This window comes from Ranitomeya variabilis, chromosome 1 (assembly GCF_051348905.1).
Source record: "Ranitomeya variabilis isolate aRanVar5 chromosome 1, aRanVar5.hap1, whole genome shotgun sequence".
NCBI lineage: Eukaryota > Metazoa > Chordata > Amphibia > Anura > Dendrobatidae > Ranitomeya > Ranitomeya variabilis.
This window is the reverse complement of record NC_135232.1, coordinates 461,288,871-461,315,803: the sequence shown is the minus strand read 5'-3', so window position 1 is coordinate 461,315,803 and position 26,933 is coordinate 461,288,871. Positions and strand designations below refer to the sequence as shown.

Sequence of the window (26,933 nt, the reverse complement as noted above, 5' to 3'; positions counted from 1 at the left end):
TAATGAATGAGTCCAGCAGATTTACCTAAGCTTCATGGAAATTTTAGGCAAAACACATACAGGAAAGGGGAGGAGGGAATGGCTGGTCTCACTACCAACCAATGCTACTCCATGGAAGAAATCTCTTTTCTTGACTTCCTGGATGAGATACACCTTTGTTCCACCACAGATTATACATGTAAAACTAGGGTCACACAACAGTATTTTCTCTCATCAGATCATTCTAACCACACTCTGGCCACACACTGCACAGTATGTGATCTGATTTTCTCACATTAGGAGAAGATGGGGAAAAAATGGTTTTGTCTTCTCCATTATTTCAGTCTATGATAGTGGTTTCCATGCACCCGGAACCCATAGACTTGCATGGCTGAGTGTGATCTGAAAATTGGATCCAACTGGGTCATGCTGGGATTTTTTTTTTACTTGGACCGGATCTGTTCAAGGAAAAAAATTGGACATGTACATAGCCCCATAGACTAACATTGGTTTGAGTACGATCCAATGCTTTGTCGGATCAAACTCTTGCTGAAAATATGGTCGTCTGCACAAGACCTAATGTAGGAAGAAGCCACATTGGGCACTCGGAGACAGTAGAAAAAAATATTATTAAAATATTCCTGCATTATTGAATTTATTAGCACAGTACAATTTTTTGTTGCTAAAAGTCTACATGTCTGACGTTTAGTATCCTAAACCACAGCTATTCATTACTATTACAAAGAACTATGCAATACATCACAGGAAATGGCTTTGGTTTGCATTAGTGAGCCGTGAAACATTTGTCACTGCTCAGATAGCGCAGAATTGCTGAGTCACTTTTCATTAGAAAGCAGTTTTCTAAGCGTAGCAGGATATACCTTCTGTCATACATTATTTTGTACAAATGAAAATCAGTGGGTCGTATGAAAAAAAATGAAAACACTCACACTTTTTTAAGTTGTGTTCTACAGCTCCCAATTTCCAATATAATATATATATATGACTCTATGTAGCATGTATTTACTCAATTCTATTGGAAAATGAACCGAAAGCTGAGTCAATATCCAATCTACCATCAATTGAGGTACACAGTAGTTTAAAATATACCGTAGATCAAGAGCTTACTCCAATTATCATTGTTATATGCTAACCTAACAACAATATAGGCTCATGAGGGCATATAATATTGTCCACTGCTTGGATGACCTCTTCTTAAATACTGTATTCCCTAGTGTAAAATACAAATAAGGTCCCCTTCACATGTCTGTTTTTTATGTCTGTATGCCTTCTGTATTTTAAGGATTGTAAATAAGGACAAACACACACCCATTGTATTCAATGAAGGTGCGCATCATGCCACCACTCAGCTTGAAATCCAGATGAAACAGAGATGGAATGAGGCATAGGACAAATGGATTTCTGTCGGACAAGTGAGGAATATGCTTTTTTTATTATTTTCATTTCTACAGTAACAAATGGCCAAAAGAGGTTGGGGAGTATTCATTTCAAAGAAAGCATTTTATTCTTGATGTGTGTTTTTTTCAATACTTACAATGGCGTTAGTAATGGGGGTGCCTCTTCACTATTAACCCCTATACAAAGCTGCGCTCAACCTCAACCCTACTACCTCACTTTCCACCACCACATGACAAGTGAGAAGAGCAAGGCTAAGCACAAAATCAATAAGATGTGCTCTTTTTGGGGGGGCTGAGGGCTTATGTTGGTATCCTTGGAGGTGGGAAATATCCCTGGCCCCTTCTCAGTCTATTAATATTAGCCCCCACAGCTGTCTGTTTAGCCTATGCTGTTAGAATTTATAGGGGGACCCTAAGTCATTTTTTTCTGGGATCCCATGTAAACTAACCAGTAAAGCTAAGCAAAAAGCTGTGAGCTGTTATTAATAGCCTGTTAATATTTTGGGATATTGTCCCCTTTCCCAGATTAGTAACATCAGCCCCCAGCCATGGGATTTCCCTCTGCTAGTTATCAAACGTAATGCCATTTTTGTTAATTAATTATTTTAAACACAACGTGCACAGCGAGTGCTGAATACAACTCCCATCATTGTCGCCTGGTTGCGCTGATCTGAGTGAGACCAGGCGACAATTATGAGAGCTGTCTTTAGCACCCAGCACCTGGGAACAACAAACTGTACCTCCTTTCCCAGGCGAAATCCTATAAGATGCGCACTCAATGGTAAATGATGGTGCTGGACGTACTGGGATCAGGACATGTTATCTCAGAGTATATGGGTTAGGGCACATACTCACATGCGAGAAACTTGGATGAGTCTCGCACGTCAATACCCTGCGTTGCACCCGGCACTCAGATCGGAGCTTGCGGCCTGGAAGAGCTTTTATAATGTAAGTTGTAGATTGTACAGTGGCATGTAAAAGTTTGGGCGCACCTCCTCAAAATACAATTATTGTGAACAGTTAAGCAAGTTGAAAATGAAGCAATCTCAACACCTGCTAAAATTAAAGATGCCTCATTTCCTTTTAAATTAGGCAAAAAAATAAATGTAATTTGTTACATTTTAAAAATTGCAAAAAAGGAACATGGGCCAATGCAAAAGTTTGGGTATCTTGGATGGTTAGTACCTAGTAGACCCCCTTTTGCAAGTATCACAGCTTGAAAATACCTTTATAGCCAGCCAAGAGTCTTTCAATTCTTGTTTGAGGGACTATTCCTTGGAAAATTCTTCCAGTTCTGTGAGACTCCTGGGTTGTCTTGAATGAACTGCTATTTTGAGATCTAGCCACAGACTTTGAGTGATGTTCAGATTAGGGGACTGTGAGGTCCGATCTGATAGGTGTCGCGATCCGGTCCGGGGCCCCCCATCTTCTTACGATGACGTCCTCTTCTTGTCTTCATGCTGTGGCTCCGGCGTACTTTGTCCGCCCTGTTGAGGGCAGAGCAAAGTACTGCAGTGTGCTGGCGCCGGGAAAGGTCAGAGAGGCAAGGCGCCTGCGCACTGCAGTACTTTGCTCTGCCCTCAACAGGGCAGACAAAGTACGCCGGAGCCGGAGCCACAGCGTGAATACAAGAAGAGGACGTCATCATAGGAAGATGGGAGGCCCCGGACCAGACCACGACACCCATGGTACCAGGACCGCCCCTGGGTGAGTATAATATAACCTCTTTTTCTCATCTTTCAGGATACATCGGGGGCTTATCTACAGCATTACAGAATGCTGTAGATAAGCCCCTGATGCTGGTGGGATTAGCTCACCTTTGATTTTGGGGGTAACAGGTTCCCTTTAAGCATTCTATTGTTTCAGTTAAACTCCCTGCCTGCCATGGTCATCGGAATAGGCCAAAGACAGTGACAGGTAGGTAATTTGACTGGGGTGGTTCCAAAAATTCATGAGGTTCACGTTTGTAAGATTCAAGGATTCTGCCTTTTATGATCTAATATGGGTGTATAAACAATTACACCAATCTGAACCATAATAAACAAGTCTGCAAACCTACTGTATATGGTATATATCTCTACAAGAGAACACTTGATCCCATGTATTGATTAGAAGTCTCCATCTGCACATAGAATAGTGATAGTCACAAAATCTGGTCCTGTTGAATTTCCTTAATGATGTTGTGTCAGAAAACTGTCTGAATATGAAATCTCAGTTAATAGACTAATAAACTTTTGTTCTTACCTGTACATTCGTACTGCAGCCCTTTACCGTAATATCCTTTTTCACAGATGCATTCATATTGGCCGGTGTGAGTTCCGCACTTACAGCTCGCCATGACATCACAGCAATCTTTCGCACCATCACACAGATAAGAGCAATGTGAAATGTCCTCCTGAATGTAACTACCAGAAGGAAGATCTATAAATATGGAAATTAAAAAGAAGCAATATTACTTACTTGTCGTCTTCAAACTCTGTGTGACTAGATACAGCAATGTCTAATTAGCAAACATTACAATATTGTTCTCTATTGACCAAAGTTATAACGGAAATAACAATTGATAAAATGTCTGTTTAAATTAGTACTAGGAAGAAAAAACAATATTTTCCCTGGAACACAATCAGATTTCTACTAAAAGTGCCATGTACATTCTTCGCTCTCTCTGTTTAAGGAATATTCATTCATTACCCTTTGACACATGCCATATTTGGGAAAAAATGGATTTGGTACCATGTTAGTCAGTTGAAAAAAGATTGATTGGTCTCAGTGGGAGAAATAAAATAATAATCTTGTAGATATGATACCTTTTAATAGCTAACAAAAGTAAAATTAGTGATGTTACAAAGCAAGCTTTCGAAATTTCTTAAGTGTCGTCATACCATGCCTGATGAAGAGATCTAAGAAGTCTCGAAAGCTTGCTTTGTGACATCACTTATTTTATTTTTGTTAGCTATTAAAGGGTATCATAAGATTATTATTTTGTCTCTCCCACTGAGAACAATCAAGAAAAATAGAAAGGAAAACATCCTTAGCCAGTAATAAATTTAAACTATTTAGATATTAAAGGGGCTATCCACTTTATCTTTTTTTCCCTTTAGCAAATGTATTGGACGGCATGATTTTGTGATATTTGCTAGCACAGAGGTATGACAAGTTCTCCTCCCACACTTGATAGAGTAATTTTCCTCACAAACAGCTAAGCGTGCCTGTTCTCAAAATGGCCACTAATGGAGGAGCACGTGGCTAGAGATGAGTGAATATTTCAATGTTCGGTTCGGCTCACGATCACCCAATTTACAATATTTGCCGATTTAAAAGTCGATTTTAATCGCCAAATATAGCAGAACATATACAGCACAAAAGCTGGTGTTTCCCAAGCGGTGTGACAACATGAGAAACACGAGCGTAGTGCCTCTGATCGATGGTATTGTTGCCACCGGTAGATTGTTACCACCGTAGGAGCTATGCGGGGTCACCCTGTCAGATGTCGGCGTGACCCTGCAGAGATGCGATGACCTGTTGTAAAAAGCTTACCGCAGATCAGCAGGCACTCGCCAATGAGAGACGACTCCTTTCATCAGGTTACGTCTGCTGTCTGGAGCCACTGATGGGAAAAGTAGTCTTTTCTTTCTTTCAATGTTCTTTTTATTGAAAATTTTAAGGTTAACAGCGGATTAAAAGAATTAGATATAGTGTAATAATGATCATTAAACAATCAAGAGAGAAACAAATTGGTACAAAGAATCAGACCAAAAGATCTCTGTTATCATTCTCTCAAAAGTATTTGTAACAATAGTAGTAAACAAAGTATCGAACGGATATCCTCTTGTAAAGAGAAGTAATATAGAACAATTATCAATTCAAAAAGAGAGGTAATGAGAAAGTATAAGTAAGGGGGAATGAGAAAGAGAGAAAGATGAGAAGGAAGGTAGGGGAGGGAGGGAGGGCTGGGGGAAAGAATGGAGACACATTGAAATGAGTACATATATTTAATGACTATATCCCAAAATAAAAATTAGACTGAGTTCTGAATCGGGCCCAAGGGTTCCAGACACTTCGAAATTTGGAAAAGGCCGCACAGCTGGGGAGTGAGTCCAAAAGGTCAGTGATCCTGGTCAGTGGTGAGAGAGGGGGCATCAGGAAAAGTAGTCTTTTGTCAGCAAGCGCCTGAGCTCAAAGTTAAAAAAAAAATTATACTCAATGAACACCAAATCCCTGACGCCCTCCTATAAAAAATGTAAAATAATAAACTACCATATACTCACCTGTTTGCCGTAGTCCACATAATCCTGAGTGTCCCATGGCGATCTCACTTGTAGAACAGTCACATCGGGAAATGTGACTGCTCTCCTGTCAGTGTATCGCCGTCTGTCTTTGAGAGCAGTCACATCAGTGACTACTCACAAAGTCATCAAGATCATCATGGGACATTATGGATTATCTTTTCTGCAGACAGGTGAGGGTTATTGTGGTTTATTATTTTATTTTTGTTGCAGGAGACGTTGGCGTCAGTGGATTAGACGTTTGGTGAGTATGGTTTAATTTAGATTTAATAAAGTCGGTGTCGTTATTTCAAATAAAGGACTTTCTTCTGGGTGTGTGTTTTTTATAATATCACTATGGAGTTAGTAATGGGGACTAGAGATGAGGGAATTTGCTCGGGTTCCCTCTTATTAGGCAAGCTATAGTGCTTGCCTAATAAGCTGCAGAGGGAACCCGGCTTCCTGGATCGCACAGGCCGATCAGTTGATCGGCACCACAGATGCATGTGTCACGGATTTATCAGTCATGACACATGCATGGATAGCCTGTTTTTTGGGGCTGACATACAAAGGTGACATCAACCCCCCCAACCATTACCCCATTTGCCACCACTACAGGGCAAGTGGGAAGAGCAAGGCTAAGTGCCAAATTTGGTACATCTGTAAGATGACCATTTTCTGGGGTGGCTGAGAGCTACTGTTTCACTCAGGGAAGAGGCCAATATCCATGGCCCCTATCTAGGCTATTAATATCAGCCCGAAGCTGGTTGCCTAGACTTTGCTAGTTAGATTTTATAGGGGGATCCTATGTCCCCCTGTAAACTAGCCATTAAAGGCTAAGCAAACAGCTGTGGGCTAATATTAATAGCCTGTGAACCTTTATGGCTTTTGGCTCCTTCCCAGAATATTAACATCAGCCCTCAGCCATTGTTTTTCCCTCTGCTGGTTATGAAAATTACGTGGGAGCTCACGCAATTTTTTTATATTTTTGTAAAAACCAATAGTTCCTATTTGGTTACAGCCTATGAAGGTTCATTCTGTTAAATAGGCTGTTTACATCCTACATAGGCTGGTTGTAGTGTGTGCATGCACATGTGCGTGTGTGTATGCACAAGTGTGTATGTTTACTTACCGGTTTAGTAATGAGGGTGTCTGGCTGACAACTTTTCATTAATAAAACTAGGGCTTGGTCTCAATGACAACTGCTGACACCAAGCCCTAATCCCATTACCCTGATGCTACCACATCAGAATGAAAAAGAAGGTGTTGAACCAAGAAATTACATCACAAAACTTTTTTTTAAATATCTTTATTTAGCTCAACAAAGCCTTCATTGCCATACAAAAATGCATACAAAACAGGTGCCAATAAAATAAACAGCAAAATGCGCGTTTTTGCTGCCAAGAGATGCAGAAATTTCTGCAAGCAAATACTCAAAGTGCACACATTCCCTAAGGCTAGCAATTTTAAAATCGGTCCCATTTTTTTCATGCAAAGTCGGACGAGTGTAATGCAAGTGTCATGCATTTTTCATGCGAGTACAATCAGATTTTTTACACCTTGCAAGCAAATTACATCCTAAGGCCGGTTTCACACTTCCTAATGTTTCTGGTATGAGAAAAAATGGTACCAGAGATGCCAGTGACATACAGAATTAGTACAGTGTGTGTACAGTTTATGGAGCGCCCCCACATAGTAGGGCAGTGGGGTACTCGGTACCGGGTCTATCTCTCTCTCGATTCTGGGGATGTCACGGTGGCCCGACCCGGTCCGTGGCCCTTCTGAGGGGCATCCAATTTAAAGGTGTAGTTTGTCTGGTGTTCGTGACGCCACCTGTGGTACTCAGTCAGGGTGACCGACGCTGCTTAGGGGTCCGCTGGGGTGATGGAATGGCAGCTAGATGGTATACCTTCCCACAAGTGAAGTAGGTCCCCAGGGATTCCCAGATGTGTAGGTGGTGATGGTGGACGATGTAAGGCGCAGTAAATAATGAGGACACAAAGGTTGCAGTTTCTTTACCTTTTACTGAAGACTTCAGAGTCCACAGTCCAGAGTACCGTTCACAGGGCAGGTGAAATCTGGCCGGTTCAAAGGCACATCCAGAGTTCCCTTAATCAGGTGGAAATCAGTAGCCTTTCTACTAGCGCCTGTGTGTTGTAGTACCTCCCTGCTGAACACCACGGGATAGTCCTCACAACTTTCGTGGATGTTTCTAATCTTTTCTCACTGTCCCCCAGATGGTATGGATAGGACAACCCGTATGACGGGGTAAGCCTGGAGCTATTTTATAGGGACCCTAGCATCGCCCCTCTCCCACAATTTTGCCTCCGTGTCTTCTTAGGTATTAAGGTTGGGCAGCCGACTTGGAATTAACTGTCCTGCCGATTTCTGAAGTAATACGTAGAGTTAATTACTCCCTCGGTGTTCCGGCCACCGGCTACGCGCCTCAGAAGGAGGCTGCTGATCTTGGGGCAGGTCTCCTCCCGGTATTATCTCCTTGTGCTGTGACTTCGTTTCTTACTCTCCACAATACCCTTCGCTTCGTGTCCTTTCTTAGGATGCTGCCGCAATGGGTGCAGGCGCAGCTCCGTAATGCTCTATCTTGTGCTTGCCCTCTGTCAGGATCCCACCCCTGACAGGGACCCTCTGTCTGCAGCTCAGATGTTCCTCTTTCTCCCCCTGTCTGCCTGACAGGTCCTCTCTGGGTCGAACTCAGGTAGCTTCTGCCTAACTTCCTATCCAACCCACCAGTTTTACCCGTATGTGAGGAGTGCCCTAATAGATAGAAGCAAGGCTCCCCCTGGTGGACTGGAGTGTGAAGTGTAGTGTGTGACTTGTGATACCTGATCAGGTGAACTCCTTTAGTACCATCAGACGTAATATCACTCCCCCTGGTGGGAGAGCGACATTACTGCAACGACCAGGACTCTGGGGCGCTGCACTTACTGTACATGTATGTAATCAATAAATGAATTTTCTGAAAAAATGGTGTGGGCTCCCGCATAATTTTCTTAACCAGCAGAGGGAAAGCCCACTGCTGGGGCCAATGTTTATAGCCTGGGAAGGGGGTAAAACCCAAGGAGATTCTCAGGCTATTAATTTCAGCTCACAGCTGTTAGCCTTTACTGACTATTAAAATAAGGGACCCCCCCAAACATAGCGAATGATCCTCCTATAATTAATAATCAGCAAAGGCTAGGCAGACAGCTGCGGGCTGATGTTAATAGCCGAGGAAGGGGCCATGGATATTGGCCCCCCAAGGCTAAAATCATCAGCTCTCAGCCACCACAGAAAAGGAGCATCTATAGGATGCACCAATTTTGGCACTTAACCTCGCTCTTCTTACTTGCCCTGTAGTGGTGGCAAGTGGGGTGATAGTGGGGGGTTGATGTCAATTTTGTATTGTCAAGTGACATCAAGCCCCAAGGTTAGTAGTGGAGAGGTGTCAATAAGATGCCCCCATTACTAATTCCATAGTCATATTGTATGAAAACACAGACACCCAGAATACAGTCTTTTAATTGAAAGAATGACACAGACTCCATTAATAAATCTTAATTAAACCATTCTTGCAACCTTGCCTATTTCCTCGATGCCCTTGTCATCTGCAAAAGAGCTACAAATAATAAACCATACAGCCTGCCATCCAGCAGAGACAGCCTGCCATCCAGCAGAGACACTGTGTAGCATCTGCTTCTGCTGCTCAGTATCTCGCAGTGAACTCGTAGGACCGGACCTGTCTGATGTCACCACAAGTGTGAGAAAGTTCTCACGCTCCTGGTGCCTTCAGAAAGGTCCTTGCTCACCTTTCTGATGTTAGCGTGAGCGCTGTTAGCAATTTTTACCACGGCACTCACGCCAACGTCAAAACAGTACCGTGTGAGTAATACTTGTCAGTGATGAGGTCACCGCAGTTCAAGCTCAGTGACTTCACTGCGGATGACCATGAGAATATCTCATCATGATTTGCGGTGAAGTCACTAAGCTTGAACTATGGTGAACTCAGTGACTTTTTCCCATGGTGCTGAGGTCATAGCAGTTCAGCCCTGCTGGGAACACAGTATCAGTGACTGGAGGTAACATCAGTGATCTCACCAATAATCATTGAGGCGGCGCTCGCAGCAGCTCATTCACCAGTGGTTCTCAGCCTGGATGGTCACATTTTGGCACCATCCAGGTTGAAAACTATTAATCCCCAGACATGGATTACGGCATGCGACAGAACAACCAACAGGTGAGGGATGTGGTTGTTCTTTTATTTTAGTTTTATTACAGGAGAACAAGGGCTTCGGAGGAATTAAGAATTAGGTGAGTATAACTGTGTTTATTATTTTTAAATAATAAACGAAAAGTGTGTTTTGTTTTATTTCTAATAAAAGACTTTGGTCTGGCTGTGTCTTTATTTACCATTAGTGTTGAGCGATACCTTCCGATATTCAAAAGTATCGGTATCGGATTGGATCGGCCGATATCCAAAAAATATCGGATATCGTCGATACCGATACCCGATACCAATACAAGTCAATGGGACACAAATATCGGAAGCTATCCTGGATGGTTCCCAAGGTCTGAAGGAGAGGAAACTCTCCTTCAGGCCCTGGGATCCATATTCATGTAAAAAATAAAGAATAAAAATAAAAAATATGGATATACTCACCCCTCCGACGGACGCTGGCTCTCACCGGTGCAAGCGTCTGCCTCCGTTCCTAAGAATGCAGTGAGTGAAGGACCTTCGATGACGTCGCAGTCACATGAGCGGTCACGCGACCAATCACAAGACTGTGACATCATCGCAGGTCCTACACTCACTGCACTCTTAGTAACGGAGGCTGCCGGTTGCACCGCTGAGGTCCAGGGTGCGTCGGAGGGGTGAGTATATCCATATTTTTTAATTTTTATTCTTTATTTTTTACAAGAATATGGATCCCAGGGCCTGAAGGAGAGTCTCCTCTCCTCCAGACCCTGGGAACCATACGCACCGCACACGCCTGGGAACTTATAGGAACTTCCGATTCCGATTTCTGATATCACAAAAATATCGGAACTCGGTATCGGAATTCCGATACAGCGAATATCGGCCGATACCCGATATTTGCAGTATCGGAATACTCAACACTATTTACCATGTAACTCTAAGATTAGTAATGGATAGATGTCTTATCGACGCCTCTCCAATAACTAAACCGTTGACTTGATGTCACCTGACAATACAAAGGTGACTTCAACCCCACAAATATGATCCCCACTTGAGACCACTACAGGGAAAGTGGGAAGATCTGGGCAAAGCGGCAGAATTGGCGCATGTAATAGATGCACCTTTTCTTGGCGTCAGCGGGCTGCTAAATTTAGGTTGGTGGAGCCTATATCAATGGCCACTTACCAGCCTGAGAATACATGCCTCCAGCTGTCTGCTTTAGCAAAGCTGGTTGTCAAAAATGATTGAGACCCACATCATTTTTTTAGTTTATTTAAATAATTAAAAATATGATGTGGGGACCCCTCTATTCTTGATAACTAGCCTTGCTAAAGCTGACAGATGAGGGATGCAGCCCCCAGCTGTGAGTTTTGCCTGGCTGGTTACCAAAAATACAGGGGAACCCATGCCGTTTATTTATTTATTTATAGAGCAGGCGGCGACTGATGAATACTCCTGCTGTCACTGTTACTAGCGGCAGCAGTAGTAGGCTGATGGGAGTAATAGTCCCATCAGCTGCCGCCTGCTGTCATTGTTATCACTTGAATACAACTCTCATCATTCTCCCCTGCTCATGTTGGCTGTAGCGCTGATTCTCTGGCGCTCACCGTGTGGTACTGATGTGGCACACGGAGGGGCACACGGTTGCCACTCGTGTGCCACAAAGTATTACACACACGGACACTGACATTTCCTATACCGTTTTGACATTAGCCCGAGTGCTGTGACCGTTTTGACATTAGCCCAAGTGCTGTGGGAAAGTTTCTAATGGTGTTCACACTAACATAAAAAAGGTGAAGTGAGTTCATTGGCTGTGAGCTCACAGAACCGTTCTGAAAGCACCGGGAGCGTGAGAACTTTCTCACACTCACATTGACGTCAGACAGGTAATATGAGTTCACCGCGAGTTACTGGGCAGCAGAAGCAGATGTTGCTCAGTATCTCTGCTGGATGGCAGGCTGTATGGTTGCATGCATCAGACTGTGAGGAAAGCTGCACTAATAAGTGGAGAAGTGAAGCCTGTTATTAGTAAGTGCCACATTAACATGTCTCCATGATTTCTGTTAAAATAGGGTTAAAGTGAATGTGATGAGGGAACAGCCGCCATCTTGGACGGGCATACTAACAGAGATTGGCGTGACTCCATTTTGTCTCCTGGTCACAGGTCTGCAGAGAGGAGTGCTCCTGGCCCCCACCTTTTCTAATGAATAAAGTTCCTTTCAGTATGTTAATGGTATGAGCACAATTTGGCAGGCAGATAGCATTTCAAAGCCTGAGTGAGGAAGCCACCCCAGCAGGGAGCTTGGAAGTGCTTGGGGGCTTAATTAAAGCACACATGTCAAGTGGCCACAGGATACACATCTAGTATGGCCGTCAAGTCGGACCGTCTCCAACATGGAATCATGAATTATGGATGCATCATCCGAGGTACCGGCTCCTAAAAAATATCCCCCTCGCCCTAAAGAAATTGTGCATCTAACAGTGCGACTCCCGTGTCCGTGGGAGGTCTGAAACCCGAGATATAGCGATCAGCCTCCCACAGGGACCGAATGGGTCCAGGTTTGATCCCAGTACGACCGACAGAACAAACCACAGGCGCTGGTGCTGCCCGTGTGCTGATCCGATCATCCTGAGAGAAGTTATCCCATTTATTAGATATTGGAATAAATCTTGCAGGGAGGCAGAGGGGTGGAGATTGCTAAGCCCACCCAGCTACAAGCGGAGGGGCACAGCAAGGTTTAAGAGCTGAGGACTCTTGGAGAGTGACACTCAGAAGAAGATGACTAACTAAGGAACTAAGGAACAGGGCATATGCCAGCCAGAGGGGAGGCAAGCACACGCTCTCTGGGGGCTGCCCGGCAACTAAGTTGTGGACCTGCAGAACGCTGAGCCCCCCCCGGCTTCCACAAGCGACCTTCAACCTGGTAAATTGACCTCCAGCTGTATACCTTTAAGCCCTGTATTATGATTGTTATATTGTACTCTGACAGTAACCCTTGATATATTGTGATTGTATATTTCTTGTAATTACCTAGTGCACCCTTAAGGCAATTAAATCATAAATTAATTTTGGGCTGATCCTTTTACTCTGATTGCGAATCTTAGAATACCCAGTGTGGGTAACAGGGCAGTCTTCCCGGCGGCCATTTGCTCTAGGTGCAGTTCCCTTACTGACCTGAAACCAAGGGGGCGCTGGAGAGCTGTGCCTGTGTAGTGACGTCACGGATTGGTGACGTGGGAGGAACGGGTAATCTTTCACAGTGAACATCTCATTTACTGTCATATGTATAATGTATAGGTATATATTGATGTGATGCTAGTGACACTGATTTTTATGCAAAGTTAATCTGGCCCCCAATTAGTTCCTATTAACAGTTCTGAAATGTAGCTTTTGAGTGGATTTTGGTGTCATTAAATGTGTGAAAAAATTCCGAAATGATTCTTCCTGGTATGATTTTTTTTTACATGACAAAAAGTTGGCATTTTAACAGGGGTGTGTAGACTTTTTATATCCACTGTATGTATGTAAATATCAAACCTTATACCTTCATGTAGCGCACGTCGAGCTAGTGCTTCAAACTCTGCAAAGCTATGCAGCAGGTAACAGTGCTCTTCTTTTGGTTGAGATGCCATATCATGTAACTCTCGAATATTTCCTTGCCATATTCCAACTGTAAAGATTTCCACTCCAAGATCTCGTAAACCTGCTGCAACAGGTCTTGGGTCTCCACCATTTGAATAGCCATCCGTGATGAGAAAGATCACCTTAGTAGAATCATTACGCGAGTGCCTGAGTATTTGCTGTAAAATATTAAAATAGATATACAAATAAGTATGTGTAAAAAACCTCTATAAAATCATTATTTAGTTACAAATTTGTAAAAAGCCCCTCTCACTGGAGGACCTGTCCTGCCTTACATTAAAAAGACAGCCTACGTATATAGGGTCAGCACCCAGATATTTATATGCTTTACTTATACAGCTCCATCATATTCCGCAATGCTTTAGAGCAGGGGAGGGGAACCTCCAGCCCGCGGGTCGTATGTGGCCTGTGATGGCTTGTCAGGCAGCCTGCGGGCAGGTCCCCATAGTTCCCAATGCTCTGGTGGCAGCGGTATCCTGCCAGCTGCCGGCCCTTTAACTCCAAAGTGCATGGCACGCAGCGTTCATTATAGAACGCTGCCTGCCCTGCACATGAAAGATGACATAGTCTGGGTGGGCAGGGTTATCGAGCACGGTTAACCCCCAATGCTCTCCTGTCCCAAAAGAGGAGCTTCTGCTGAGTCCAGAGCGATCTCTGTGCCGGCAGCTCTGTGCTTTTCTACTGGTGATATGTGCCCCCCTGTGACCTATGTGCCCCAGCTATGCAGCTATGTGCCCCATGATCTCTGTGCGACCCCCAGCTATGTGCCCCCATGTGATCTTTTTGACCCCTTTGATCTGTGCCCCCCAACCATATGCCACCCTGTGATCTTTGTGCCTCCCAGCTATGTGCCCCATTTGATCTTTTTGCCCCCTGTGATCTGTGCCCCCCAACTATATGCCACCCTGTGATCTTTGTGCCTCCCAGCTATATGCCCCATGTGATCTGTGCCCCCCTGTGATCTCTGTGGACCCAACTTTGTGCCCCCTCTGTGATCTCTGTGCCCCATAGCTATATGTCCCCCTGTGATCCCTGTTCCCGCCAGCTATATGCCCCCTGTGATTTCTGTGCCCCCCAGATATATGCCCCCTGTGATTTCTGTGCCCTCCAGCTATATGCCCCCTGTGACCTCTGTGCCCCCTACAATATACCCCTGTGATCTGTGCCCTCCAGCTATGTGCCCCCCTGTGATCTATGCCCCCCAGCTATATGCCCCCTGTGATCTGTGCCCCCCTGCTATATGCCCCCTGTGATCTCTGTGCCCCCAGCTATGTGCACCCCAGTGATATCTGTGGCTTCCAGCTTTGTGCCCCCTGTGATCTATTTGCCCCCTGTTATCCCTGTGCCCCCCTGCTATGTACCCCCTGTGATATTTGTGCTCCCATGTGATCTCTGTGCCCCTTGTGTTCTCTGTGCCCTTCAGCTATGTGCCCCTCAGTGATCTACGAGCCCTCCACCCTGGTGATCTATGTGCCACCCTGGAGATGCCTGTTCCCCCCAAGTGCTGTATATCTCCCCTCCCCCCAGTGCAGTATACCCCCCTCGGCTGTATGTGCCCCCAAGTGATGTGTATATTCCCCAGTGTTGCATTTACCTCAAAAGTGCTGTATATCCCCCCAAGTTCTGTATATCCCCTCACCTGTGATATATATAGCCCCCAGTGATATATGTGACCCGACCAGTGATGTATATTCCCTCCAGGGATATATACCCCCAGTGCTGTCTGTGTTTCTTAGTGATGTATATGGCCACTCAGTGATGTCTATTCCCTCCAGCCTCCCCAGTGATGAATATGTCCCAGCATCTCCTGTGATGTCTATGCCCCAGCCCCTCCTGTAATTTATATGACCCCCAGAGTCTCCTGTGAGGCATATATAGCAGTCTCAGTGTTTCCTGTGTAATGTATATACAGCAGTCCCTGCGTCTCCTACGTGATGTAAATACAACAGTCCCTGTCTCCAATGTGATGTATATACATCTGTCTCAGTGTCCTCTATGTGATATAGATACAGCAATCTCAGCATCTCCTGTGTGATGTATATACAGCAGTGCCAGTGTCCCCTATGTGGTGTATGTACAGCGGTCTCTGCGTCTCTTCTGTGATTTATATACAGTAGTCCCAGCGTCTCCTATGTGATGCATATGCTTTACAAAACTTATTATGACAAAAAGTTGACTGCTCTCCTGGCCGATATAAACCTGGAAAAGCAGCTGTGAAAAGCAACATGATCAGTACCACCTAAAATCACAGCTGCACTAAAGAGAAGCAGCTCCAGCTGTCACATTAAGGGTGAGTTACCATAATTAATTGTTAGACTAAATATACCGGGGTAATTTTCAAGGTGATCATTTTTGTGTGGCCCCCGAATGATGGTAGAAATTTCCAAATGGCCCCGGCTGGAAAAAGGTTCCCCACCCCTGCTTTAGAGACATAACCATCGCTGTCCCCATTGGGGCTCACAAGGTAGATTCCCTATCAGTATGTCTTTGGAATGTGAGAGGAAGGCTGATAAACCAGAGGAAACCCACGCAAACACAGGGAGAATATACAATCTCCTTGCAGATGTTGTCTTTGGTGAGATTTGAACCTAAGACCCCAGTGCTGAAAATAAATAGTGTTAACCATTGAGACTCCGTGCTGCCATTTCTTACCCATCCTCTGAAGAGGTGATAAATGTCAATGCTGGTCTTGATTCACTATCACTATATCGGTAATGGCTTTGTGTACACAACTATAATTGCTAGATAGACACTGCAGTATGTTGAGCTGTTTCATCTGATAATATGCAATATTGGGGTAATGGAAATCTGAAGCACCCAATAATAATTGATTTGGGTGCCGAAGACATACTTTATAAAGCAGTCCAATCACTTTTCAGAATAACAACACCCATGTGAACAGAGCCTAAATTTCAATTACAAGAAAACAAAAAAATGTGTAATTGCTCCTCCTTACTCTTGAGACTTATATTTGGATGAACCGTAACTCAACTGTCTTTTTTTTTCACTACAGTATTGCATCTGAAAACGTTCACATTCACATATCACCCACGTTTATAATAATATTATTTTATCATTTTTGCTCATGTAAGAGGTACAAGAGCATAAGTTCATAAGTCTACAGTGTCTTAGACATCCACTAAAGATCACAGAGATTTTCATCACAGCAGCTGTTTCGACAACTCAACACTTCAGGAATGACTATGCCTAGAAGGGAGCAACAACGAGATGAGATATTCTACTATTGTATCTAAAATTCATTTTTGGCATCAAACATTTTCTCATAGTAGCGTGGGTGGTCTAACAAAATGATATCATTAAGTGAAGTTTAAATAAAACAAGAGGTTTTACGTCTGATGTTCTAGGATAGTAGCTTAGACGTTTTCTTGCGCTGCCCACTGACAGTGACAGAGTCTTAGGAATTCTTAAATATTCCATACAAAATAAACATAATGGAATCACTGAAATCCACCTAATATCCTCTGACATGTCATATAGACGTGTGAATCGATGACAATGGTGGGGGTTCCTGAGCTCGGACTCCTACAGATTTCCATAAAGAAGAGGCCACAGCTTTCTTTAGAATTTGAAGTCTAAACCCTTTTGCTGCCACTCACCAATAAAACATTCATGATAGAGAGCCATTAATTTCAATGGTTGTGAACTGCGATAAAGGACTGAATAGAATACCCTTTATGATCAGGATCCCTTTATTTGCTAAGATCTTCAGTTATTCTATATTCTAATTTCTGAGACCCCTATGACCGGCATTACAACACAAGATATAGTGTGGGAATTCTCAGATTTTTCATGCAGTTAGTTAAATTAGTTGAGATCGTTCTAGTATTCACTCAAAAGTTGAGTTTCTATTTTCGCATAATATTTCTGCTGAATAGCAACTCTTTTTTAAGCTAAGGATGGCAACATGTTGCAACTAATGTCACTGAGATGATTCCGTTACCAAAGATAAAATGGATACCACCATTAGGAATGAGGAGAAGAACAAGGTAAATTATTGGAGGAGGTTAGATAGCACAATATTCATGTTTTCAGTAGCAGAATAAAAACAAATGGTAATACCATAACTTGTTTGTACTGATTCACACAGCAAAACATCAGAATCGGGAAGGGAATTCCAGATTACAACACAAAAATGCCTCAATTACCACTTTGCTGCAATATTTATTCATATCTGAGCAAGGAATTTGCTCACTGAAATGCTATGAGCATGAATATGAACAGCAGCGCTCTCTGTCACTTGTGTCTTGTGTCTTGGGTCTTGGGTTTTAGGTAGTTGTGGAGAGATTTTGAAATGTGGTCCTAATTAAATGTCAACAGATTTATCTCTCAGGCCGGGGTCACAATGCTGTAGAATAAGGACGAGTGCTATGCGAGAAAACATATACATATACATACCGTTATGTAAATAAAAGGCCGAAATACATTTGCACATCTTGGTGTCCTTGAAGGTTCTGCCAGGGCGCACAGCCTCCAGAAGAAGGTCAAATGTAGGCAGGCTCATCCGACAGTACTGATAGTACTTGTCAGGATGGCTGCGTAGAGAAGCATACAGTCGGTGGAAATTACCTTTAGTCAGCCGTCGCCTCAAAAGTGGATGTACCCACATTCATCTCTGCCTCCTCGGACCCACAATAACTGGGTAAGGCTCCTCAAAATCTTGAGACAAAACCCAATGGAAAAGAACCCACTCAGTTGTGTTCAATGTTAGCCTGTCACACATGTTTGACACAAAGCAGCAAAACCAATACACCAGCACGGACTCTAACTCAAGGATTGAAGGAAGGAACTTGTTGTGGAGCCAATAAATAGGCTCCGTGATTAGCCTTTTATTTTAATGTGGAAAGTCAGGGAGAAATGTAAAGCCAGAAGCATGAAATACAGATTCCATACGGAGGTCATATGGATACATAGGTGTGAGGAAATTGCATCATCGCATTGCAAACACATTACACACGGATGACCATGCGGAGAACACTTGTGCGACTCAGCAGGGAGACTCGGCCCGATTTTCCATACGTTAAGTGTGACACCGGCCTAAAGCTACATTTTGTTCATTTAAAAATGCAGCTTCTTACAGTTCTAGCAAAGTGGATGGTGATTTCTAGAAATCTCATGCCCATTGTGTTTCTTTTTTACTCAGCATAAACTGACCTGTTGTGCGCTTTTCAAATCCGCAGCATTTCAACTTCTCTTGCGGGTGCGCTGAGTTTTCAGAGGGAATTTTCCCCATAAACTTACATTAGAGGTGGAAAATCCGTAGCAAAAAAACCTCACATGCCTTTTTAGTGTTTTTTTGCCTCAGAAACGCATGTAAAAATATGCAATAAAAAAAAACAAGTAAACTAATTTAAATAGGTGCAGAAATTCTACAACATAAAAAATGCACCTAAAGCTCATTGTGAGAATGTGGCCTAATGGTACAAAACTTTTTAGAACCATCAATGATTTCTTGTGTTAATTGCCATTTATTACACAAAATAGTCTAAAAACTCAAAAACACTTCTCAAAACAAAAATGCTAATGAGAAGAGAGGATTGAATCAGGCAAAATTTGTATTCGCCTATTCTCACAAAGTTATTTTCTGCAAATTTAGTTTCCCTTATTATGCACTGGGGTCTCTCTTGACCCCAGAGCATATTAAATGTAAAATAAAAAAATCTTAATACTCATGTTACCTCTCACCTTTCCAGCCCCTCCACTACTCACCATCCCCCATCCGGTACACCCCAGACATGCAGATTTTTGAAAATTTCGAGTAGAATTTAATTCCACATGAATTTATTTGCTTGTTTCTGCTAGTTAATGTTCTCATCATCTCTCATTTAGACTACTGCAACATCCTTTGCTGTGTTTGCCCATCTACCTCTTCTGTGCCTATCCAATCCACCATATAATCCCAATCAGATGTCTGTTATTTTCTTTTACATGATAATAAAATGGACTGAATATTATCATTGTGCTGGATCACATTTTCATCAGTGCTTGGTCAGTGTGAGTTTTTTTCATGCAGAGCTCCCCATTAAAAACAGACAGCACACAACTGCTCATGGAAGGCAATCATGTGCTGTCCATGATTTTCATGGACCGAGAAACTTGATAAAACTTGGTGATTTTAATCCAAGAAATGGATGAGTAACGTAGTCTCTGCTTTTTTTTTTCAAATACTTGGTCCACAAAAAAAATCATAAGCATTTGAAGAGCACCCTAGAATACAATGAAAGTGAACTAGTGAAAACCTTGCACAGAACACATATGTCAAAAATGGACATCTGAAAGAGATCTAAATTCTGCTGCCCAAATTACCCAATTTCTTGTTAAACTTCTGTCTACCCGACTGCTAAAACCACTATACACTATCAATTATGTTCAGAGAATTCAATACAGAAATTCAGAATACTAATATTGACTTAATAGGTTGTCCACAACCTGTTACCCCCATATATCCTTAATTAGAGTTGGTGTGAACTGATTTGCAACACCCTGTCAGTTATCTGTGGCCGCTGGACTGAATCCCTGAGAATCACCTCCTACCTGTGACATCCACAGCTTCTCTTTTGACACCTTTGTTGCAGCTTGATGCACATGTGACATTGTACCTGGCTTGCTAATCAAAAAAAGAGCCACAAATTCCAAGATAGGGGAGGACCTACCATTGATGCAACCTGTGCAGTCACATCAGCAACCAAGAAGTAAAGGGCCCACTTCCACCTCTAAAGTAGGTGGAATTGTGCACTATGATGAGCTGATGGACTGAAAAGGGTGAATAGACTGTCTTGGCACAGAGGTCATTTTCTGTCTGTCTGCTCCTGTGCCAAGAGGTAGGAGGCAGTTATCTCTGCTCTTATCCAATGGCCACTAGGCTACTAATCTAGCCACTAGATTGAGTCACACCCATTTTATCTCTGACCTACTTTCCTGTTACCACATGTAATCTTGGTCCTGTCAAGACCTATTTTTTTCTCTCCATTTGTCTGCTCCTCACACAACTGTTTGAAAAACATCTCCTTTTCTTCTTCTATACTCTGGAATTCACTATGCCTATCAGTCAGCTATTCCCCACCTTCAAAACATACAAAAGCAGCCTGAAAACCTACATGTTTAGCGAAGTCTACTATCTACAGGGGGAAGACAGGAAGACACAGTATGCGGTGATACCTGTGGGCATCCCTTCCCGACCACCCCCTTACCTTACCTACTCTTGAACTTTAGCTGAGTACCTTATCCTCATGATTCTAATACATAAATTCCCCACTTACCCTGGAACTTTAGCAGAGTACCTTGGCCTCATGAATTTATTACATAAATTAGGCCTGCTTTAATTGTAGTATTCTGTAAAATTATTTTTTGTATTATTCTGCTCTTTTCTGCTTTACAGTTGTAAGCATGGTACCTGATATTATTGAAATATTATCCTGATTTTATTGTGATTGTCACTGTGGTTGAAACATAGAGTGTTCTATATGAAGATGATGGTCATGTTAAGATGTAGAACCTAAGCATTGTTGGCACCGTGGTTAATATTTCAGGTACAATTTAGTACTCTTTCTTTCGCTTTTTTATTGTACCGTCCAATAAAATATGGATTACTATTCATATACCTTAAGCCTGTTTGCGTTTTTTACATACCAGTCTTAAGTGTCCTGTTAGGTTTGCCATGCAGCAAATGAGGCTTGTTACATATTAATAGCTGTGCCTGCCTATTTTCAGTGGTTACACATTTATTGTCTTAACCTATAATAATAAGTGCATTATATACTCACTTCCATCCGAATTGCAACCTGAAAGTAATCCATCTAACTCAAGTCAGTAGTTATAGACATGAAATAATGCATTGCTGGCATATCCGAGAAATCAAAAAATTCCCCATGGAATCGCGTAGACAGTCTGCTGGAAAATGAAGCTACCCTTAGCTGTGTTGTTTTTGCAGATGTTGACCCAGATGTATTATCTCTGCTGTTGTAAAACAATGGAATGTACAGTATGCAACTAATTCAGCTGCACTGAAGACAATGATGCATTGCTGTGCAATGGCTGCCGAACTCCTGCAGCCCTAACACCAAATTAATATGGAGGGAGATAAACAGGTCACATATAACACATATAACAAATTGAGAATTCTTAGTAAATATTCAAATGAATAATTGGCTTTAATCCAGACAAATTAAATGAAGTATTAATCATGTTTTCAATTATTTGGAAGTATCCGACCCTCCACAGTGGTAGTTTGCTCACATCTGCACAGTTGTTTGCTGGTGTATGGATTTACTTTATTTATTAAAGTTACGCATAGTTTAGATTACATTCTTGAGGACTACTGAAACAGATTTCGAAAAAAACCTCAGTGCTGAAGGAATTTCAATATACAAGGAAATACAACATCAGAGTTTTCCAAAATGTCAAACTAAATATACCTTGTTTCAGGACTTTTGTATATGAGAAATAAAAATGAGAATATTACTATTTGCACTTCTTCACCTCTTAGGCGCTATTCACATCAAGATTGATTTTGCAATTGGAGCAATTGTTTAATGTACTCCCAACAAATGTACTGTAGACGACTACACGATCTTTATGCTTCCATCCATGTTTTTTTTTACTAAGAAATATTGAACTACATAGGCAAAGACTAGTGTGTGTTTTTTTAAGCTTTGCAAACCCTTTATTTTAATAAAACAGCATGCCAGTAGAGATGAGAGAATAAATTCAAGTGGAATTGATTTCTCCTCGAATTTTACAAACATATGCCCTCACCAAAATATACTTTGTGATGTCATGATGCGGTTGAACTTCTGCACGCCCCTCGGGCACCATGAGACCAGGATGTGTCGCACAGTATGAGAGGACCAAAGAATCCAGTGCAAGCAATAGTGAATCAGAAGATGCGGTAAGGACTGGATGGATGACAGTGAACAGCGGAAGAGCCGGAGAGGTGAACGGAGGGTGAGTATGAAGATTTTTTTTGGCATATTTTGTTTACTATGTTCTGAGGTCTGGAGAGAGCTCAGAGCATAATAAGCGACATTACTTTTTCAAAGAAAAGCTCCTCCTTAAATTGAATTTCCCAGGAAAAAATTCAAATTTGAATTTTGCTTGATCTGCTCATCTCTATATGCCAACACAAAGGCAGTCAATCTTTTGTGCCATCTTTTGTAGTAGATTTAGCCCAGGGGTAGGGAATTTTTTTTCTGCCAAGGGCCATTTGGATATTTACACCATTCTTAAGGGGCCGTACAAACTCTGCCCACAAAGTACATCCTGTCTCTGGCACTGGTTTTAGGATGTAATCTTTCATTGCATGCCCTTTAATGTTCAGTAGTGAACACTGCATGTGTGTGCTAACAGAGCAAGAAGAAATAATGAGCTTGTGGTAATCAAAATACAGCTCCCTGCCCAAGAACGTGGTCCCTGAGAATCTGCTCAGGGGCCTGATAAAAGGTCATCGAGGGCCGTAAATGGCCCTGGGGCCTGAGGTTCTCCACCCCTGGTTTAATCTGTAGAAGGAGCTGTCCCCTTCAAATTAATTTTAAATGATTATTTCTTCAAATCACCGATCCTCTCATTTTGATACTGCCTGCTGCTTTGCTTGTCTCTGCCCACTGCTGCAATGTTGTCCAGCTGAGGGACATGAGACCAATCAATGGCAGCCAATCACTCTATGAGATGGGGACCACTTCAACCACTGATTAGCTGAAAAGTCATTTACTGTGGGTCATTTCTATTGTGGACACCAGAGAAGCATCAAGATGGGAGCAACTGTTATTGCTAAGTATTGCTTTTTTTCCTAAAGCCTTTTGACCAATTTCTTACATTTACAAAGTGAACAATCCGTTAGCAGTGAACGAATATGCCTAGGAATATGTTAATTTAAATATTAGACAAAGATAACACAAGTAAAAACAAAATGCAGCTTTTAAATGAAGGTTTTTATTAAGGGAAAAAGAAATCCAAACCCACAGGGTCCTGTGTGAAAAAGTGATTGCCCCCTAAACCTAATAACTGGTTCGACCACCCTTAGCAGCAACTTTTTCACACTTTCCATTTCAAATAACTAAATATTATACTGGAACATGTTACTCTGGACTCACAACGAGAGTCATGATAACAGAAGTGTTATGGTATCAACTTTGTTACTGGTAGATAATGTGAATTCCGGACTTCATCGCTGTGTTTTATCAAACTAAATAGTGATGAGCGAACATGCTCAGATAACGTGTTGTCTGAGCATGCTCTGGTTTTATCCAGGTGTTCTTGAATAACATGTTCGAGTCCCTGTGGCTGGATGATTTATGGCTGCTAGACAGCTTGAACACATGTGAAGTTTCCCTAACAAACAGCCAATCCCAGCATGTGTTGAGGGTGTCTAACAGCTACAAATCATCCAGCTGCAGGGACACGAACATAATATAGGAGCATGGCCAAGGTACTCGAATAACACCCGAGCATGCTCGTATGGCACGTTATCCGAGTACGTTCGCTCATCACTAACTCTGAACTGTGCTGCTCTGGAAATATCCCTGATAATGTATCTATCTTGCTCTAAGAAGAGCTTAGGACCTTGTCACACAGTCTACCGGCTTTAGTCTTGAATGTTTGTTCCCAATGGCTCATTACTCATCACAGATGACTCCATCAGGCAGTCGGACATTGCTGCTTTATTTAATAACGGTCAGAGAAAATGAAGTGCTCGCTAACAGGTAACGTATACGGCACAAGTGAGGCAGAAAGCTGTCAGGTAAGAGTATAATGAAATCTATATTTCCTGCAGACATCACAGAATTATTAGGGTATAACAAAGTGTGATTTATAACCTCCCCCGCTGTATTCCGAGGCTCAATGCGGTTGACAGTCCAAGGCGCAAAATCTAATCTAATGTAAGAAGCAATGGCTGCATTTACTGTAATAGTTTTCTCTTCGCTGTAACACAGTTTGGGCACTGTCAGAATACAATTCAGTTACTTTTTTCAGAAATCTATCTAAAAGTCAGAACACTCCAAGTGACATTATTATTTTTAAAATATGTGGACATATCAATGTCTGTATACAAATATAAAGGTAATGTTACTCATACTGACAGCTACGGTTTGTTTCATGCCACCCGTTGTCAAGCATTTGGGTTAGTGTGCACGTTGTTTAAAAAACATTGTGAATTTGCTTAATCTCAGAATTTTCTAGATGCCAAATTGGCTGGAAGGACGTTTACAATGATCACAAATAACTGGAAATCAATTGTGCCACTTTCTCAAAGATGATCTAATAAAGGGAGGTTTTTCAATATGAACAGGCCAAGGTGTCTCAGCAAATTCAGTGGTAAAACAAAATAAGTTCAATATAAGGTACAATGTTGTCCGGCCTTAAGCTACAAGTCTGCAGATACTCTTCTGCAGTCTTGTGAATCGTCATGCACTATGAGTATTCTCCAGAGCAGCAGGCACATGACAGCAAGTATGTGATTTGCATACATATGGTCAGGTCACATGTTGACTAGAAGTGTCCAGTCTCGCTCATACAAGTAAATTGTTGAGGATACACACATCTAGTCAGACTGTGGCTGGAACTAAGCAAATTGCATACTTGTGGTCACATGACCGTCCACTCCCGGCACCGGAGAAAACTTACAGCACGTAGTGCATGCAATGTGAGGATTCATAAGTCTGGACAACCCCTTTAAAGACATCTCTTTAAGAACACTGGATTTTCTTCATAAGGTGTCTCACAACATTGCCATTGCCATGTCATAGGAAATTAGATTTACCTGGGAGCTGAGCCAGTAGAAAAGCTATGCTGTCTAGAAAGAACATCAAGACAAAAATACAGCTTGTCCATGAAAACCTACGTGAACACAAGGACTTCTGGAATGAAATGCTATTGGTGTGAATGCCAGTAGACATGTTTTTGCAAAAACTAAAGAGAACAGCCAGAAAAAATCAACTGCTGCTGAACTTTTTCATTGTACAAGAGGGTGCAGCAGCATTGGTGATTGAAAGGTGGGTATACAAGCAAGCAGTCACTAACACTTAACAAACATGGGAAGGAAAGTCATCAAGTGAAATGAACCTCTTATTCACCCATGTGACATGTGACATTTCAGTGACTTATATGCTTCTTATGCAGGCTGCATACTTACCTAGGCCGGCGCATGCACAACCAAGTCCTGGTGATGTTTTGAGAGTCGGACTATTGAGCTGTGCATGAGCTTCCACAGAGAATGACAGCACATGTGAAAGATCCCCTGTGGTGCAGACTGGTCATTCAGACAGAGTGACCTGTCATTCAGTGACTGAAAGATGGTGGTGGGGGGCAGGAAAAGAAGGAGAGCAGTTGGAGAGCTGTAAGTGCAATACAATTCAAATGGCACTTGTGGCTCATTTACATAAAAGTGAAAAATCGATTACTCAAGAATGGATTAAAAAATTGAAACACAAAGGTATGGAATTAATTTGAAACACAGTGATCTAAACAGATTGATTCAATCAGATAGGGGGAACAAAAACCTACTGAAAGATTCCCTTTAAAGTGTAAAGTAAGCAAGCAAAAAAGATAGTATAAAAATGTTTTATCCATCTGCTTAATTTTGAATAATTACAAGCTTTATAAATTTAAGACAGTATTAATAAATCGGTCCCAATGTATTTAAGCTCTTAACCTAGGGCCTAGGTTTTTGATTTTTCTTCTTCTTCCAAGAGCCATAACTTTTTTATAATTCCGCTAATATGGCCATATGAGGGCTTGTTTTTTTGTTGGATGAGTTGTACTTTTGAATGACACCATTGATTTTACCATATAGTGTACATGAAAATGACAAAAAATTGCAAGTGAGGTGAAATTGCAAAAAAAAGTGCAATTCCACATTTTTTTTTATTTACCATGTTCACTATAAGGCAAGACTGACCAGGCAATATGATTTCCAAGGTCAGTACACGTAAAAAGAGACCAAACATGTATAGTTTATTTTTTATTTAAGTGGTGAAAAAAAATCTGAAATTTGTATGAAAAGTTTTTGCATTTGTAGCCATTTTCCGGTTTCCATTACGGTTCAATTTCTCATTTCTCAGAGAAAAAAGCAGATTTCTCTGATAATATATATATATTACAAAGGACTGTTACCCTTTAAGGATAGGCGTTCATGTTCAATTTTAAAGTAGCCAATGCAGGTTTGATTTAATTCAAGAGTAAGGCTGTAAACTACAAATAATTTGATGAAGTGATCCTCTTCAATAGAAGCAGCTCCAATATGTAAATGCTCATGAATATAAAATTCACAATAATTTTGTCCTTTATTATTACACATTAGAAGATGTGTCGCTTCATACAAAAGAAGTGTATTAAGGTGAGGATGTGCTGAGTATAAGGTCACCTCTATTAATTTGTTTCCAAAAAAATGAAATGAATGAAAGGAGACAGGATCAACAGGC

General features: G+C 42.0%; 1 protein-coding gene across 1 annotated transcript in view; it reads right to left on the bottom strand.

Annotated features, from left to right (window-relative positions):
* SVEP1 (sushi, von Willebrand factor type A, EGF and pentraxin domain containing 1) overlaps nucleotides 1-26,933 on the bottom strand; it is a 476,580-nt gene that overhangs the window by 418,797 nt on the left and 30,850 nt on the right. The window contains exons 2-3 of the mRNA XM_077250467.1: nucleotides 13,403-13,658; nucleotides 3,642-3,818 (exon numbers count right to left, since the gene is read on the bottom strand). Coding sequence (XP_077106582.1) covers nucleotides 3,642-3,818; nucleotides 13,403-13,658 — 433 coding nt within the window. The remainder of the gene's footprint in view (nucleotides 1-3,641; nucleotides 3,819-13,402; nucleotides 13,659-26,933) is intronic.